The sequence below is a fragment of the Pelobates fuscus genome, chromosome 3 (genome assembly GCF_036172605.1).
Source record: "Pelobates fuscus isolate aPelFus1 chromosome 3, aPelFus1.pri, whole genome shotgun sequence".
NCBI lineage: Eukaryota > Metazoa > Chordata > Amphibia > Anura > Pelobatidae > Pelobates > Pelobates fuscus.
The window spans coordinates 14,922,086-14,941,818 of NC_086319.1; the positions used below are offsets into that span (position 1 = coordinate 14,922,086).

At 45.2% G+C, this 19,733-nt stretch overlaps 1 protein-coding gene across 1 annotated transcript; it reads left to right on the top strand.

Annotated features, from left to right (window-relative positions):
- The first annotated feature begins 8,583 nt into the window (after positions 1–8,583).
- On the top strand, positions 8,584–17,123 carry UPK3A (uroplakin 3A). The gene is made up of 6 exons (XM_063445055.1): positions 8,584–8,703; positions 12,354–12,488; positions 13,593–13,869; positions 14,916–14,995; positions 15,606–15,738; positions 16,207–17,123. Exons 1-6 carry the CDS (start codon positions 8,643–8,645, stop codon positions 16,337–16,339), a joined length of 819 nt encoding a protein of 272 aa, XP_063301125.1. The 5' UTR covers positions 8,584–8,642; the 3' UTR covers positions 16,340–17,123.
- The last annotated feature ends 2,610 nt before the right edge of the window (positions 17,124–19,733 follow it).

The window sequence follows — 19,733 nt, forward strand, 5'->3', positions numbered from 1 at the left end:
CCGCAGAAAACACTCGACCACGGAGGGTCGATCCCCAGCAACCCAGCCACAAGCGAGCTAGTCCCCCGCCTGACGGGACCCCAAGATGGCGCCTCACAGGGAAAAGCCTCCTGTCTCCATGGCACTACCCAAAAGGATGCCAAACATGCCGAGGAAAGCACAAGGAGGCACTTTCCCTGCATGCACCCAGCAACCGACCAGGACGAACAGGCCAGGTGCGAAAGGTACGCCGCACCACAACACCCGAGAGACAGATAATGCCACATCTTCTCTTGCGGAGCTCAGCAAGTGCAACATTGCCCCGTCCTCAAATCGCTGACTCCCGGCGTAGAACAGGAGCGGACAAGGTACTCAGCACCCTGAACCGAGGGACCGTGGGCGAGAGGCTTAGATACTTAACTGCAACCAGCATCTGGAAGGACCCTGGCGGAGCAATACAGCAAGGCACCACGTGGAGCCCAAGCGAGATACTGTTTTGCACCCTACCAAACGACACTAACTCACAGACAACATGCCCACGGCAAAACGATCACGAACCTCCCCACAGACTGGGCATCGGATGAGCAGGTGGAAGGATCCAGACTGCCGGCTGGCTAGCTCTGGTGATGACGCTGGCAAAACCGACCCTGGCGAACGCATACAACGAGTTTGTAACCATGGACATGACCCTATGCATAACATTCCTAGCCTTTGCACTGATTCAGTCTGTGTTTGGCCAGGCAAGCCGCCTAACGATATAGCTCACCTACGCACTGCACTAAATGTAGAGAATACTCTTCTGTGCTGCCTGTTTAATAGCCTGTTTCTTACAAGCGTGTTTACATTTTGCTCTTCTTAGTACAGCATACCGTTTTACTTTTTTCACATAATATATAAGCATGTTTTCAAACACATAGCTCACTCTTGTACTCCTACTCAGAGGAAACCGTAATCTTTTGTTAGACTAAATACAGCAGTGAGCTGTTAGACTGCCGTGTATAACTATGTCTACAACTAGAATAATCGATGAACATAGCCTGTGACCTCTTAGACGCACCCAACCCATAAATCAATATGTGTCACTTCTTGTAGACTTCATCACTCAACAATTTATAACACATACCTTAGCAACTAGTAAATTGTACCTAGCCTGTGGTAACCTTACTAAACCTAACCTTAAGCGTTTGACAAATCATCTAACAAAAAACTGTGCAGATTTAACAATGCTACTTCACTGTATCATCCTGTACCAAATATTGCCTGTTTATGCTGTTGTGGCATACATGAGCAGCTTGTATTTTACGTTTGCACTACAAAAATAAAGAATAAAAAAAAAAAAAAAAAAAGAATGTAAGCTTGATTGAGCAGGGTCCTCTTCAACCAATCGTTCCCGTGAGTTTATTTGTAATTGTCCTGTTTATAGTTAAATACCCGTCTCATCATATTGTAAAGCGCTACGGAATATGTTGGCGCTATATAAATGGCAATAATAATAATAATAATAATAATAATCTCACCACTTACAGTCCATCAGCATGATATTACAAATATATCACAATAATGGTGCTTACAGCCATTAGTTCGAAGGGGGTGTCCTAGCGAGATTTGGGGAGACACAATAAAGAGTTTAGAAGAAGCCTCTGTAAATATTTAAGAATCCAAGGCCTGCCTCGGGAAACGAATGCAGTCTTGGCCATTGTGTTATCTTAAAAAAACAGAATTGGTAAAAACAGAAATGTGTTATTTCTTGCTGAGCCACATTCCTGCTGTGATCCTACAAAAAGATTTCAATGTCCGGAGAGGCGGGCGTGATCTCATGTAGAATAGACCCAACAAACAAGAAAAGGAACTCTGTGCTTTATTTATACAGAATACAGAAGTCATGCAACATTAGTACATTGTCTTTTATTTTCAAACAGGTTCAGTGACATAGAAAGGTAACAATGTAACATGTATCTGTACGTTTCGGGGGAGGTGATAAGTCTACAATGTAGAAATTCTGGCCACCTGGAGAATGGTGAAGTTCTGTGTTCTGATCCAGTACGTCCATCTGACTCTCTGGCTCAATGTTACCCAATCTGTGTCCAATGTCAGTTTCCACCTTAGAAATAATGTAAAAGACTAGAGGTTATGGGGTGCAGCCGGTACAAGGCATCTGAGATTTCATGAGTACTGCATTGTCATGACCCCATCTATATGTGGTGGTCTTAAGGAAGAAACAATTACTTACTTCTGGCGCACTGTCTATCCTAATCCTTCACTGGAAAGAACAGAGTGCATCATATTTGTGGCGAAACCAACCTCGCCACTGTGAACTGGAGAAGCCTGGTTGCTAGCCTCCTGCCCTTGGACTATGGCCCTGCAGGTTAAACCGTTTATATTCCCTGCAGAAAGGCTTATTCGTGCCTTTCTGCCGGGGTGTTCGGTAGATTCCAGCTACCGAACAAACTGGCGAACGATGGACCACCTGGGAGCTGGAGTGTGCCGCCAATTGACCGCCTAGAAGCTGCGGTTAACCGCAGCTTAATTGACGAACGCTGGGTGGCCTTTGTTCGTTTGTCGAACACGTGGCGACGGCCATCTTACGAGTCCCGAACGGCCAGCGGTGTTCAGCGCTAAAACTATGGAACTAAAAACGGACACTTATTTGCGAGAACACCGCTGAGCCGTCCGCCCCCTCGGTTCCTATTCGTGCCCTTAGGGTCGAACACCGGTTCATTCGGTATTTTGGAATATGTGAATATGTTACCCCAGATAGCTAAGCCATGGAGCCCATTCGTGTAACGAAAGACTATGTGAAAGACTTTGGCTCCATGGCGATTGAACTGTATGTATATGATCTGAGCGCCATTCGGTAATAATGTGCGCTCAGATCCAAGCTATTTGGGGATATGTAGAATGTATATATTTTATGTCCTAAATGTATCAGTAGGTAATTTTATGTCTTTTACTGTCTTTTTGTCTGCCATGTGTGTAATGGAGTTTGCCTCTGTCCTAGGAGATAATTGGATTTCTTCCCCAATTATCTCCAGGCCAGAGGCAAGGGATTTTGAGGCATTGTGGGAGGTAACTCCTGTGTGATTGGTGTATTATGTAATTGTTGTAAATCCCTCCCTTGCATGGGAGAATCCTTTATAAGACAGTTGTGTGAATAAATCAGTGTTGTTCCTGCTTAACCCTCAAAGCGATGTGTCGTCTCGTTCTTTGGGGGAATTTGAATGTATGCCGATTGCCAGGAGTGTAAGCTGTTTTATGGCTTTTCCTGTTCGGCTGTTTCCAGTGTTCGTATGATTCCAGTTCGGGAGAGTGGGTAATTCATGTATGTGCAGTTGGGAGTTGGTGAATTTGTGTAGTCTGCAGTTCGGAAGATTGGTGCTTACAGTAGCTGCCTGTGTATCGCCTAAACGTTTTTTATCCTCTTGTGGGTGAAACGGTCCGTTACAATTGGTGGCAAGTGTCGGGATCATTCCCACAGCCCAGAAGGACAGCTACAAGACAACATCAATTCCTCGATTACAAATTGAGGGCAACGCTAGTACCCCAACAGCGACCCTATCTACAAAGGAACCAACTTCGGCAGAGCAAACATGGCGCCCAGCTACACTCAGGAGGAGTTTGACAGAGAGTTAAAATCACGGCTGGCTCTCTATGGACCCTACACCCCCTCGGAGGAGTCCGTGCAGCGCGTGAGGAGAAACGTAGCAGAGTACCTGCAGGTCGTGGCAGATTGCGCCAAAGGTATCGTCCGCCCTCCCCAGCGGCAGTGTGTATCCCAGGGAGCGTAAGGTGCCGTCCTTCCTCCCCAGCGGCAGTGTGTATCACAGGGAGCAGAAGGTGCCGTCCTTCCTCCCCAGCGGCAGTGTGTACCCCAGGGAGCAGAAGGTGCCGTCCTTCCTCCCCAGCGGCAGTGTGTATCACAGGGAGCTGAAGGTGCCGTCCTTCCTCCCCAGCGGCAGTGTGTATCACAGGGAACTGAAGGTGCCGTCCTTCCTCCCCAGCGGCAGTGTGTACCCCAGGGAGCTGTAGGTGCCGTCCTTCCTCCCCAGCGGCAGTGTGTACCCCAGGAAGCTGAAGGTGCCGTCCTTCCTCCCCAGCGGCAGTGTGTATCACAGGGAGCTGAAGGTGCCGTCCTTCCTCCCCAGCGGCAGTGTGTATCACAGGGAGCAGAAGGTGCCGTCCTTCCTCCCCAGCGGCAGTGTGTATCACAGGGAGCTGAAGGTGCCGTCCTTCCTCCCCAGCGGCAGTGTGTATCACAGGGAGCTGAAGGTGCCGTCCTTCCTCCCCAGCGGCAGTGTGTACCCCAGGGAGCTGAAGGTGCAGTCGTTCCTCCCCAGCGGCAGTGTGTATCACAGGGAGCTGAAGGTGTCGTCCTTCCTCCCCAGCGGCAGTGTGTATCACAGGGAGCAGAAGGTGCCGTCCTTCCTCCCCAGCGGCAGTGTGTATCACAGGGAGCAGAAGGTGCCGTCCTTCCTCCCCAGCGGCAGTGTGTATCACAGGGAGCAGAAGGTGCCGTCCTTCCTCCCCAGCGGCAGTGTGTACCCCAGGGAGCAGAAGGTGCCGTCCTTCCTCCCCAGCGACAGTATGTATCACAGGGAGCAGAAGGTGCCGTCCTTCCTCCCCAGCGGCAGTGTGTATCACAGGGAGCAGAAGGTGCCGTCCTTCCTCCCCAGCGGCAGTGCATATCACAGGGAGCAGAAGGTGCCGTCCTTCCTCCCCAGCGGCAGTGTGTATCACAGGGAGCAGAAGGTGCCGTCCTTCCTCCCCAGCGGCAGTGTGTATCACAGGGAGCAGAAGGTGCCGTCCTTCCTCCCCAACGGCAGTGTGTATCACAGGGAGCTGAAGGTGCCGTCCTTCCTCTCCAGCGGCAGTGTGTGTTACAGGGAGCTGAAGGTGTCGTCCTTCCTCCCCAGCGGCAGTGTGTACCCCAGGGAGCTGAAGGTGTCGTCCTTCCTCCCCAGCGGCAGTGTGTACCCCAGGGAGCTGAAGGTGCCGTCCTTCCTCCCCAGCGGCAGTGTGTGTCCCAGGGAGCAGAAGGTGTCGTCCTTCCTCCCCAGCTGCAGTGTGTACCCCAGGGAGCTGAAGGTGCCGTCCTTCCTCTCCAGCGGCAGTGTGTATCCCAGGGAGCTGAAGGTGTCGTCCTTCCTCCCCAGCGGCAGTGTGTATCACAGGGAGCTGTAGGTGACGTCCTTCCTCCCCAGCAGCAGTGTGTACCATAGGGAGCTGAAGGTGCCGTCCTTCCTCCCCAGCGGCAGTGTGTACCCCAGGGAGCTGTAGGTGACGTCCTTCCTCCCCAGCGGCAGTGTGTACCCTAGGGAGCTGAAGGTGCCGTCCTTCCTCCCCAGCGGCGGTGTGTACCCCAGGGAGCTGAAGGTGCCGTCCTTCCTCCCCAGCGGCGGTGTGTACCCCAGGGAGCTGAAGGTGTCGTCCTTCCTCCCCAGCGGCAGTGTGTATCCCAGGGAGCTGAAGGTGCCGTCCTTCCTCCCCAGCGGCGGTGTGTACCCCAGGGAGCTGAAGGTGCCGTCCTTCCTCCCCAGCGGCAGTGTGTACCCTAGGGAGCTGAAGGTGCCGTCCTTCCTCCCCAGCGGCGGTGTGTACCCCAGGGAGCTGAAGGTGTCGTCCTTCCTCCCCAGCGGCTGTGTGTACCCCAGGGAGCTGAAGGTGTCGTCCTTCCTCCCCAGCAACAGTGTGTACCCCAGGGAGCGTAAGGTGCCGTCCTTCCTCCCCAGCGGCAGTGTGTATCCCAGGGAGCGTAAGGTGCCGTCCTTCCTCCCCAGCGGCAGTGTGTACCCCAGGGAGCTGAAGGTGCCGTCCTTCCTCCCCAGCGGCAGTGTGTACCCCAGGGAGCTGAAGGTGCAGTCCTTCCTCCCCAGCGGCAGTGTGTATCACAGGGAGCAGAAGGTGCCGTCCTTCCTCCCCAGCGGCAGTGTGTGTCACAGGGAGCTGAAGGTGCCGTCCTTCCTCCCCAGCGGCAGTGTGTCCTGCAGGGAGCAGAAGGTTGGTCCCCCTCACCACCAGCAGAGAGAGTGTCACAACTAAATGTACTAGTATATACATATGTAAACAGTGATTTGATTTCTTATTTGTGCAGACAAGTGCCACTTTGAAGCAAAAGGGTTTGCTTTAAAGGGAAAGAGCAGCTTAAGAAATGTGTGGTAATAAGCCTATTAATATAGATAAATTGTCTCTTAAAGGGATAGTCACCTGGCCAGCAAAGAATAACTCACCTAACTCCTTGGCAGTTAGCTTCTGCCTAATCAAGTTACTATGTTCTAGCGTACATACTCATAGGGTCAGACTAGACCGCATACGCCTCACACAAATTGTACAGATGCCCTGGAACTCAAGCGGAGATGGAACTCCCAGCACTCTAAGCTATGTACAAAACAAATTGATTTTTAAGCCCAGGCACCACTTATCTATTTTAGTTAATTCATTCAATTAATTCCTCAGGCACTTTGAAAGCGATTACAATGCCTACAACTTTGACACATAGGCCTGGGTAAATACCCTACTGCACCAAACTCTGTTGTTCATTGTTTGCATGTTACTGATAATCTAAAAACTGTGCAAAGTAAATGTTATGCCATGTTATCACTTGTTGACAATGGTCTGCCAACGCTATTGTGGCGTGACAGACATACCTGTTTCTTAATGCACAAACAAAAATAAAGAATTAAAAAAAAAAAAAAAAAAAAAAAAGGGATAGTCACCAGAACAGCTACAGCTTATTGAATTTGTTCTGGTGAGTAGAATCATTACCGTCCGGCTTTTTGCTGTAAACACTGTCTTTTCAGAGAAAATGCAGTGTTTACATTACAGCCTAGTGATAACTTCACTGGCCACTCCTCAGATGGCTGTTAGAGATCCTTCCTGGGCCATGGCTGCCTAAAATGCATCCAAACATTCTGTATCTCCTCTCCCTGCATGCAGACACTGAACTTTCCTCCTAGAGATGCATTGATTCAATTCATCTCTATGAGGAGATGCTGATTGGCCAGGGCTGTGTTTGAATCATGCTGGCTCTGCCCCTGATTGCCTCCTTGTCAGTCTCAGCCAATCCTATGGGGAAGCACTGTGATTGGATCAGGCTACCACTTCTGATGATGTCAGCAGACTGCTTGTTTTTCTGAGTCTAACAGCAAGCAGAGTTACAGCTTTAGGCTTGAATACATTAAGATGTTGCTATATTTATGGAGGCATGAGGAGTCCAGTGGGGCTAGATGGTGGTTTTAACCCTGTAGGGTCAGGAATACATGTTTGTGTTACTGACCCAATAGTGCTTCTTTAAGCTTTAATAAAGTTACAGAGCAAGAAGGGTATTAGGGTGGTCTCCAAAGATTAGACGGGCAGGAAAGTTCCTGTAGCCCATCATTCCACAAATCACCAGCCACTTTTTAACATGTATCTACGTATTTCTAATGAATGGTTTGTATCATTATTTATTAGAGGAATCGGTACTGGAGCCGTTCTGATATTTACGTAGTAAGGGGGTAATCAGGAACATATAAGGGGAGCTCTGGGGGGGACACAGACACCATAATTATGACTAGGGTACAATAGCATTAGATATACAAACATGTATTCCTCACACTATAGTGCTAGAGTAGCAGTTTAGGTTTCCAGGCCCCGCTCACGGTGGACGTAAGAGGTGTTTAAATTTACCTTTTCTCCATTGCGACACCAGTCTCGCTGCAGCTGGCTCCGCCTCCTTGGCTGAGATTATCAGCCTTGACTATCTTGACGTAATCATTGGGAGGCTATTGGGCATGTGCGGCAAAATGCCTCGCGGTGCCAATCAGGATATCTTCATAGAGATGCATTGATGCGTTCAGCGCTCAACTGAAATAGGAAGCACCTCTAGTGGCCGTCTGAGTAACTGTGAACACTGCCATTTCTATGAAAACATGCAATAGACACCAGAACCACTACATTAGGCTGCACTGGTTCAGGTTACTATTCTGTCCCTAAGGCCAGAGTAGCCTAACTGAAATCCTAGCTGCCTTTGAGAATTTCTCCAGCTCGGCTAGTTTGACCTTAAATTTGAAAATCACTTAGAATTCTCACTGTCGTTAAAAACAAATCAAAGAAAGACATGACAGAGAGAGTCACACAGGAGGTGCCGTCGTGCATCACATCACCTGCTAATGGGCAGTTTATAAAGCGTGCTACCCTGTATTATGTAGAATTCGTGTGCTGCAGGGAAACCGATAAACTAACAAAAGCCAGAGATCTTTTTGATTAAGGATTTACAATCCCATCTGTAGCGTTTGATTGCCACGTATTTTATGCAGAAATGGAACCAAACCCTGAACCTTGCTAGTTTGGCAATTCTTCATGACTGAATTTAGTGGATAAAGCTAATATTTGTATTTAAATAAATGCCATAAAAAACATTTTGTGCTTGGAGTGATTCTAGCAAGGTGTGTAGGGGGTGCAGACACCTGTCCCATCCTCCACTGTGACTGGTCCTACAGCCAGGTAACAATACCACACCTTGCTCTCACAAAAATCCTGATCAGCCACTTACCATGTGCAGCCATTGGGATTGGCTGGGTTAGGGGTGGGCGGTGCCCATAGGTGTAGGGGATCTGCAAACACCTGAGAGTTACATTTAGTCTCAGTTTGTCGATCCAGCAGGTATTACGGGTACAGCCACCTGCAGAATGATGGCCTTCTCCTGGCTGTGTGGGATGGTCTGGGCATTGCTTGCGCACACTGCATTTGGTGAGTAATTGGGAAAATCCTCTCAATTCTATATTCGTTATTTTCATTCATTATTGCAAACCAGAGAATGGGTGGTGATTTTGAATTATTGTGTAATTAAAATGAACATTCTTGTATCATGTTGGTAAATTTTATTGTCCAAGATTAGCACTTTCCCCTCATTGTGCAAAAATGGCTTAACATTTTTTTTAATGTCTCATTCTATTATAAACAAGCCAGACAGGTCATCACCTCTCATTGATTCACCTGGGATAAAAAATGTAGATGTAACTCATTCTGAAACAATAATTATCTTCTAGGACATCCTTCTATTTAGTCATTTTATTTCCCATCAAAATACAATATGGAGAACGGATCAAGCATCAAGTTGAAAATAACTGATTGAAATGTAGTTGTTCTATCTCACCTTGGTGTTTATTTTTACCTAAAAGTCACGATTTTAATATCCATTCTGCAAAATTCCTGGTTTAGCAAAAAAATCCCAATATCTTGAAGCACTAGACTCTGTTGACCATAAGTAAATTGTTCCTTAAATCGCTGATAATCGAACGATAAGGTTTTGGAAACCCATGAGAGTAAGACGATTGTGACCATGGTCTGCCTTGATTCAGTTTAAGACTCTGACTGCTAGCTCCCTAAACCTCCATGATGCTTTGCCAGATTTAAAGGGGTACACTAAGCACCTACACATGATGAGAGCAATTGTGCAGGTTAGTTGTGTCATCTCTGTAGGGATGGATGTTTTGGCAATATATTAACAAAAAACTATTGTATTGACATCACAGAGTAGTGTGCTCAGTAGCTCTGGCAGGTGTAGATCGCAGTAAACACTCCCTCCTGGAGCTCGTTGAATTACTCGTAGCGCAGCTGACCCCTTCCCATCATGCACTCTGCGTTCGTGATTAGTACTGGATTGGGAGAAGATTGTACGGTCGTCTTCGCCGCCAGTAGTTCAGACAATGCGCAACGCTGCCCCTCCCAACCAACCAGGGTTTCTCTATTCACTCCCAAAAAAACTAATGTTGTCATAGCGAGTTCTTTGGCCGTGCCCATCTAAAGTTCTATCTCTGGGATTATCTTGTCCGTGTTCTAGAATGATTGATTGGCTGAGTAACTTAGTTTGGTGAGAGCCATCCAGAAGAATTTTGTGTGGGTTTAAAACACATGCTGTAATTTCAAATGTACTGTATTTTTAGTTTTAGAAAAAGAAAAAAGATTATCGGATTGGGCACCTCTCATGTCAGTTTTAGACATTTAGATCAGTAATGTTCCAATGACTGTCTAGTTAATTGTGTGGAATCCTGGCTAAATTGATAAAAAAAAATCTTGATATAATGGCATAATATCCTGACCCTTTCCTCTCTGTCAATACATCTCAATCGTCCCTTCAACTCAGTATGTGTGTTCCGTTCATATCAAACATCCTCCTCCCCCCCCCTTATTGTGCCAGTCTCTTTCCTCCTCCCCCCCATATTGTGCCAGTCTCTTTCCTCCTCCCCCCCATATTGTGCCAGTCTCTTTCCTCCTCCCCCCCATATTGTGCCAGTCTCTTTCCTCCTCCCCCCCATATTGTGCCAGTCTCTCTCCTCCTCCCCCCCATATTGTGCCAGTCTCTCTCCTCCTCCCCCCATATTGTGCCAGTCTCTCTCCTCCTCCCCCCCATATTGTGCCAGTCTCTCTCCTCCTCCCCCCCTTATTGTGACAGTCGCTCTCCTCCTCCCCCCCCTTATTGTGACAGTCGCTCTCCTCCTCCCCCCCCTTATTGTGCCAGTCTCTTTCCTCCTCCCCACTTATTGTGACAGTCTCTCTCCTCCTCCCCACTTATTGTGACAGTCTCTCTCCTCCTCCCCCTTATTGTGCCAGTCTCTTTCCTCCTCCCCACTTATTGTGCCAGTCTCTTTCCTCCTCCCCACTTATTGTGCCAGTCTCTTTCCTCCTCCCCACTTATTGTGACAGTCTCTTTCCTCCTCCTCCCCTTATTATGCCAGTCTCTTTCCTCCTCCTCCTCCCCTTATTGTGACAGTCTCTCTCCTCCTCCCCTTATTGTGACAGTCTCTCTCCTCCTCCCCCCTTATTGTGACAGTCTCTCTCCTCCTCCCCCCTTATTGTGACAGTCTCTCTCCTCCTCCCCCCTTATTGTGACAGTCTCTCTCCTCCTCCCCCCTTATTGTGACAGTCTCTCTCCTCCTCCCCCTTATTGTGACAGTCTCTCTCCTCCTCCCCCCTTATTGTGACAGTCTCTCTCCTCCTCCCCCTTATTGTGACAGTCTCTCTCCTCCTCCTCCCCCTTATTGTGACAGTCTCTCTCCTCCTCTCCCCCCCTTATTGTGACAGTCTCTCTCCTCCTCCCCCCTTATTGTGACAGTCTCTCTCCTCCTCCCCCCTTATTGTGACAGTCTCTCTCCTCCTCCCCCCCCTTATTGTGACAGTCTCTCTCCTCCTCCCCCCCTTATTGTGACAGTCTCTCTCCTCCTCCCCCCCCTTATTGTGACAGTCTCTCTCCTCCTCCCCCCTTGTTGTGACAGTCGCTCTCCTCCTCCCCCCCTTATTGTGACAGTCGCTCTCCTCCCCCCTTATTGTGACAGTCGCTCTCCTCCTCCCCCTTATTGTGACAGTCGCTCTCCTCCTCCCCCTTGTTGTGACAGTCGCTCTCCTCCTCCCCCCTTGTTGTGACAGTCTCTCTCTCCTCCTCCTCCTCCGCTCCCTTGTTGTGACAGTCTCTCTCCTCCTCATCCTCCTCCTCCGCCCCCTTGTTGTGACAGTCTCTCTCCTCCTCCTCCTCCGCCCCCTTGTTGTGCCACTCTCTATCCTTCTCCTCCCCCCCCCTTGTTGTGCCACTCTCTATCCTTCTCCCCCCCCCCCCTTGTTGTGCCAGTTTGTCTCTACCCTCCTTTTCCTTTATGGACATGTCTATCTGACTTCCCACTTATTCTATGCTCTAGCAATGTAATCCCTGAACCTCCTGTTTAATGCCCCTGTCCCCAGTTGTACCAGTTAATCACCTTTTGAACCCTGTTCTTCCTTTTTGAGACAGTCCCTTGTGTTTTCTGTACTTTATTCATACATTCTCTTTCACAGACACCACCCACCCTCCCCCTTTACCTGTACAAAAAAAATCTCCTTTAAATTCCTGGTCCCTCTTGCATAGACCTTCCTAACACTTTGTTTAATATAACTGGTACAAGTGTCTCTTTCGCTCTCCAGCTTACAATGTAGCTGCTGTCAGACATGCTGTCTAGAGCTTGGCTAGTGACCCATTTTAAATGCCCATTACCCTGCAATAAAGATGTCCCTGGCAATGCCATGTTCCACAGGATTAGTGGAAAGTCCCACTGAGTGTAGCGGGCTGCCTTATAGGAATCAATAGAAAATATTTTAAAAAGTGATTTTTAACCTTTTATTTTATCGTGCTGATATAACAGAGCTACACCTTTGTAGTAACACACTGTTTTGTACTGACATGTTCTGCAGTGCTGTGCAATAGGTGGCCTTAAAAACCAGTTGGACGTACAGGAACAGAAGGTGAGGAGTCCTGTCCAAATGAGCTTACAATCTAAGGGACAGATTCCTACAATTCTGAATATCTGTGTATTTGTTTTAATATGATCTATATGTATACTTAGTTTATTCTTTTCCTATTTTCGTCACAGTGCGGGCCGCCTCGCCATTGTTGCCAAGTACTACTTACATCACAATTAATCCCACTCAAACTACGATTACTCTGGAGAAGCCGTACTGCTTGTCGACTGCTGGAAACGCTGTCTACCTGTATGTAATGCAGAGTGGTAAGTGTCCCGTACAGGGTGTCATTGGGCGGTTAATTTAAACATAGAATGGAACATAGCTGGGAGTTATCGGTATCATTATCCTCACACTTTCACTGTTATTAACTAAAGATGGAATGCCCCCTGTACAAATTAAGTCTGGGCGGGGTTGGAACGGGAGGGCTTGCGGAGGCTGCTGACGAGATCTGCAGCTTTTATAAGCTGGTTTTAGATATAACCCCAATGAAGAAAATGGATAAATAAATATACGTCTCGGGGTATATCTACTAAACTGCGATTTTCATTTAATGTCCCTTGTAATGCAGAGGGTTATTATTTTTGTGCTGGCTGCTTTCTCCGTTAGGGATCATGCAGTCATTATTTAAAGGGACACTATAGGCACCCACATCACTTCAGCTCATTGTTGTGGTCTGGGTTCAGTCTCCCTGCCCCTCTTAGTCCTGCAGTGTAAATCATTGCGGCTTTTAAGAAACTGCAAGAATTACCTTGTGGAACGAAGACTGTTTCTAGTAGCTGTCGGACAGCCCCTAGAGGCACTTCCTGCTTGCTAGTCGATTCTAGGTCACCTGACACTGGATGTCCTCACGATCTGCATGAGGACATTCAGCATCCGCTATGTCCCAATAGTAAAGCATTGCTGCTATGTTTTCCTATGGGGAGGGCATAATGCGCTAGCTGTAAATGCGCATTTCAGCTATAGTTTACCTTTAATTGGGTTTGCCTCCAGAAAGTCTGGTTGCAGGTAAGCTCCAGAAGAAATCTGATGGTACAGTACTCCTTATACTTTGTATCGGATTCACATTTGAGAATTACTGTTTTTAAAGCACACACTGGATTTATCAGATTTTCTTTTAGTAAATCCCTGAGCTGCAAATTCTGAGAAAATATTTGGTACTTTGCCCTGTGCCAATCACCTTCACCTCCCCCAATCACTGGGGGAGGGTTACCAATGTGATAATTCAAAGCAAAAACATTTTGGCTATTTTGATCCCAAATTATAAATTAACATTGAATTCACACTATAAATGTGTAAATCTAATTTGTAAACTTTTTTTTTTTTTTTTTTCCGCATTCACCTCTCCTTCACCATTTGTCGTTTCGCAGGGGCTTCATCCAACGCAGTTGTTGATTCCTCAAACAAGACCCTTACCACCACCTACACTCAATCAGTTGGAGGTAGTACACGACCATACCTGGCCGCCTCATTTGCAATTCCCAGTTGTTCAAGTCTTCCAGACTTCACTAACCTGGGTGATCCAACCAAGGCACAGTCCATCCTGGACAGCTACATCGTCCGAGTGGGAGCTGATGTCACTTGCTTGACTGATCCAAACTTTACAGGATACTGCAATCCCCCCCTTAACAACAATACTGCCTACAGGTAACACCCCACGCGTTTCATGGTATTTCTACAGGAAAACTACAAATATAATACATTCTTTTCTACATTTTTTCCCAGATTTATTTATTTTAACTTTTTTTTTTTTTCTTTATTTTGTTTTTCCATCTTCCTAACTCTTGCTCAAAATATTTCTAAATTTGTTTATAAAACTATTTTTAAAACCATAGAATTTTCTTGCTGGCCCTGATGTCAGAATCCAAATTCTCGTTCTCTGCGAGCTAGTGCTGACCATTCAAGCCTTTTGAGGGTTTTAAATATGTGCGTACTAATGCTGCCAGTGCCAGCCAATAGCTAACTGATTTATTGTGAATCGCAAAAAAAAAACCTAAGTGAATTAATCAAATGCAAATATCCATTCAGTGCATTTTACTATGTCTGAATCGTGAATCCTATATTTTTATATAAGATTAGGATATGAAGAACACTGCCTCTTTAAAAGGAGAATGGTGTAGATTTGGTTGGAACGACAGAGTTGTGACAGGCACTGGATTTGATAAATACACCCGATAGACAGGCAGCATTCTGTGTAAATTTTCACAATATAATATCCAATTACTTATTTTATGCTTTTTGTAATGTGGCACATTATTCTGGACTGGCTGCAAAGGCTATGAATGTGGTTTTCAGGAGCACATGGCGCTCATTGCCCTGGTGAGATTATCCATACCAAATCACCTTCCCAGATAGTGTACTCAGTCACAACTCACATGTAAGAAGATCTGGCGCTGTTTATTCGTCGTATGATCTGTAGAATGTGCAGTCACAACAGGTAAAAGAACGATTCTTCCATACAGGTAGGAGAGATATCACAAGTCACATATAGATGTACAGCATAGAATACACTAGAACAGGAGAGGGGGAGGGGATAATCTGAAGCATCATGCAAACTATGGAGTGGCCCAAGAGACAAACTTAAGATGAACATTAAAGAAACAGTACATTATAATAAAACAATATCATGTAACATGACACACATATTGGAGCAATATCTGTAATTTGTTTTAAGTTTGCTTTTTTTATTCTAGGTTTAAATATGTTTATGCGGACGCAAGTAAGGTGGCGCAGTATCAAACAGACTGGTCCGCTCCTATCACCACAAACGGAGGTAAAGAAACCATAAGATGTCTTCTGTAATTTGGCTTGAATATTAAGTTGGCACAAGCATTCATAAGTGCTATTTTACACTGCCCAACTCCAGTTACCTCTCCACATCCCATCCCAAGTCTCCAGGCTACCAAATTCTTGGGGAAAACTTGATCACAGCTTATTACCAAACCTGAAATCCTGTAACATTAACTTCTAATTTCTTTGCTGGCTGGAAGAAGCTGGCCCCTCCTCTCCAATTCTCTAGATTCATAGCTTATTCTCTGCTAATTACTGTCTAGGGATCTTATCCCAAAGTTGTGATAAACACAGGGGGGGAGAGAGGGAGAATTCTTCAATGGATAGAAAGGGTGGGTGGTAGAGGCATCATCTTGCTGTTGCTCAGAAACCAAAAGGAGAAGAGGTAAGTAGAAACACGGTATATATAAATTGTTACTTTTAGCCAACCAATCCACAGCTGCCTTATTGTCCCGTCCTTAACTGGCATGTGACAGGGCAACTGGTTATCTGTGTGTTGCTGTTACAGCATCTGCCTGTGTGTGTGTTAATGTTGATTAAATTGTAACTAGTCCTCTGATAATAACTTGGATCCCACCATCCCCTCTCTTCAGGCCGAGCTTATTCCACCATTGATACATGGCCTGGCAGGAGAAGTGGTGGGATGATTGTCCTGACGTCCATTCTGAGCGTGCTCCTATTCTTCCTCTTGGTTGGTTTTGCTGGAACAATTTTCGCTTGGGTGACGTGAGTAGAATATCTTTTTTGTTTCCCCTCTATGGATAGTAAACATTTTAAATGAAGATCCACATTGAAGTGTTCAGTTTATTGACCCTTTGCCCTTCATTTCCTGAATCTCATCAGATCTAGTTCTCAGTTACTTTTAATTCAGAGGAATTTCTGTCTTTCCAACTCAGATCGGTTAAAAACAAATATATATATATATATCTCTCATTTTCATCAGCCTCTGATTATTATTGGCTGAATAGGTTTTGCCCAAAGACAGGAATGTAAACAGACCTGATTGTGTTCTGTACAGAGTTCGAGAGGTTTTGTCTGCCTCTCAGTGTGGGCCAAACAGATCTTATCATACATCTACATAAAACGACGTAAAACGACGCACATTCCTAGAAAAAGAATCAGTGTGTGACTTGTTTATTATTATTATTTTTATTTGGATATTTATACCTGTCCTATCTTTTGCTTTTATTGCAGGGGTGGGCCAACGGGTGTTGAGTCTACAGCATATGATACTCGGACCAGCATCAAGGCACCGGCAAAGCCTTCCAGCAGCGCTGAACCAGTTTATTCCACAACTCACGAATATTCGCCACACCCGCAGGCGTGAGAGGCTGAAAATTATTAGCTTTTTGTTATACACAAAATACATCTGTATAATATTCCATTAGACTGTGTGACATGATCATGAACCAATTACCCTTTTGTTAATTACAGGTAGTTTTTTTTTTTTTTTTCGCATTATATTTCAATACTAACTACAAATCTGTTTGTGAAACTATAATAGAGAAGCCTCCAAACCGTTATTAGACTAAAGTTATTTAGTGTCATAATGATGAATTTTAAACTCCTCCTCCCTCAGTTTAACAATGACAGAACTTTCTATTCATAGTGTTTTCCAAGAGAAAGGGGGTGGGTAAATGCTAATAAACTGTATTTCTTAGAAAGGCGTTGCCTGTTTTACAATTAATCCTGAATTCTATCACGGAATAAATGACCTTCAATGGTTTTCTACCCATTTGACAGACGATACATGGTGAAATAAAAAGGACTCCAAGAATATATCACTTTATAGATTTTGTTTTGTTTTTCTGACGTCTATAATCTTTACAACACGTAGGCCAAGTATACCATTTGCAGGTGCGTTCTACAGGTTTCCATGGCTACTGCTCCACTTTTAGCACTTCTCCCAGAATTGCTATTTATAGATTTGGACTCGGAGCTATATTTTTTTTTTATTGTTTTGTTCCGCATTTTTTTTTTCTGTTGTGATTTATGAGCAGTAAATCTCAATTATGCTGTAAGTACAAGTGTTTATAAAAAATCTTAAATGTATACTTTCCTTCTTCAATTTGTTGAACAGTTTTCAATAAAGTGTTTTGTTTTTTTTTCTAGTATTTTCTTTCGTTACCTGAGGTATTGATGATCGTTAAGATGTTACAGTAGACCGCCACCAGAGGCAATGTAAACATTTATTTAAAACTGTACTGTTTTACATTGCAGGGCTAAGGGGGACAGGGAAACTGCACGCAGACCATTTTAATGAGTTAAAGTGAGCTATAGTGCCCCTTTAATAGTTTCAATCAGAGATGAACTCTTCTCAACAGATTGAGGCTTTCACCTTGATAAAACCCATGTACCATAATGTAACAGCACAGGTACGGATCTCCGGAGCCCCTCCCTTACCCCTTCAGCTCACCAATGGCACGAGGCAGGGTTGCCCACTGTCCCCCCTTCTGTTCTTCTTAGCCTTAGAGCCCCACTACGCAGACAGAGGTAGGGGGCCACAAATTCTTAGTCTCTACATATGCCGATGATGTCCTGTTGACCCTAACGACACCTGTCGCTTCCATGGGGGTGGTAAAGGAGATGCTAATGTGATTCTGCCTAATATCGGGCGACAAAATAAATATGACCAAATCTAGCGATCTCCCGATAGGACTTTCTGCAGAGGACATGGCGATCACGGACTCCGGATAGAGAAACGCTCTATCACATACCTAGCAATACAACTGAAAGCAGACCCCTCTAAAATGTACAAATGTAACTACCCCCCCCCCCCCTTTTAACTAAAGCCCTCATCAGGGACATGGAGAATTAGATGGATAAGCCTATCTCATGGATGGAAAGAATCCATTCCATCAAAATGAACATTCTCCCGAGAATGCTCTTCCTCTTCCAAGCCCTACCACTACCAGTCACAAAAAACAGCCTTCCACAACTACAAAAAGCAATTGCCATGTTTTATATGGCAAAATAAAAGACAAAAGGTGTCGCAAAACATATTGTATTGTCAAAAAGAACTGGGTGGCCTGGGCTTACCCACCTTTACTATTATTTGGCAGCACAACTAGCCCAAGTAGCCATGTGGCATGCCCCCTTAGAGGTAAGGAAATGGGTTGACCTCGAGACCTCCCGTAATATTTCATGTAGGTACCAAAGAAGTTCTGGTCCTTGACACGAACAGAATGCCCAGCTATCCTTAACTCTCTGCGCCTATGGGATCCCCCACTCAGAAATCTAGTTTGGCATCCTCCCCTTCACAGTTAATGCTCTACTTGAGGAACAGAGATTTGCTCCGGGACTGACAACACCTAACTTCGAATACCTAAAGCAGGTGGGGTTACAGAGAATCTGCTATCCGTACATAGACAGGAATACCATTCTATTCGACTCCCTTCAACAAAGATGACACCTCACCCCTGCGGATTTCTTCAGATACACAGATACACAGATTTCGCTTTACAACTACACGTTAGGGAAACAGCACACACAGCCATGACTTTCCTTGAGAAAATGTGCCTTAAAGAACAGTCACCTAAGGGACTGATCACCTTATTATATGCCCAACTATGTTCAGAGACAACAGACTGGGGCAGATTGACGTACGCAGACCAGTAAAAAACAATTAAACGATTCAAGATATATCACCTGCCATTTGGGTATATTTTCCACCCCCCCCAAGAAATAATATATGTCCCCTACAATTTAAATTATAGGGAAGTAATGATATAACATAAATTGTAGATGTCACTTGCCACGATTTTTAATATTATTTTTACTTCTCCTTATATGTAACAAATATGTATTTAAGAGTGAAAAAAAAATTCAAAGTAGAATTCCATCCTCTTTATCCTGTAACTGGGTGCCTCCATATTAGCTCCCTGTCAATCATCGTTATAAGCTCCGCCCTTTGCGCCTGGCAGTCAGTATAGAGAGAGCAGACAGAGGGGAGGAGAAATGAAATAATGTTTCTATATCTTTTCTTGGTTTGGAACGTGTGCCCTGGCTTTGCCTTCTCTGAGCTGGATTGTGATGTGGTTTGCTAAATCTTTAATATGAATTTGAAAGAAAATAGAGATTCTTATTAAAAATACATTTTAACACAAGTTATAGATGACTTTCAATGCTTTATTCAATATAATAAGCTTCCAACAGTTGATACATTCTATTAGCCAGCTTGAACACCCTAAACATATTGTGCTGAATGGTGCTTAGTGACCCCCCCCGCCCCACATTCTCTGTATCGGGTAATTTTAGTCTTTTAGTGTTGATTGGTCATAGCCCCATTGAGGTCTTCCTGCTTAAATTGAAATGAATACAATCTGTTTTCTGAATGACGTCTGGAGCCCCTGACTTTACTGGTTCCACGTCCATATTCAATCCATTCAATTGTATGATATTTCTATCGTAAAAATGACGGAAACTCTGGAACCAGTATTTCTGGTATTCTCATGCTGACCACCTATTGTTTTAAATAGTCACTGGTTTGTAGTGTATTGCTGGAATAATGTAAGGAATCCTAACGATTTCTGTGTTTCTATATCTGGTGGCTGCTCACTCCTGGTGCCGGAAGGATGAGTTATTGCTAGATTGTTAGATTTATCCTTATTGGACATGAATGATATGTCTATGATCATATAGCCTGACTAGGTTAGCTAAAAGTTGCTTAATAATAATAAAATAATTTGAAATGTTACTATGCAGGGAAGGAATAAGAGATC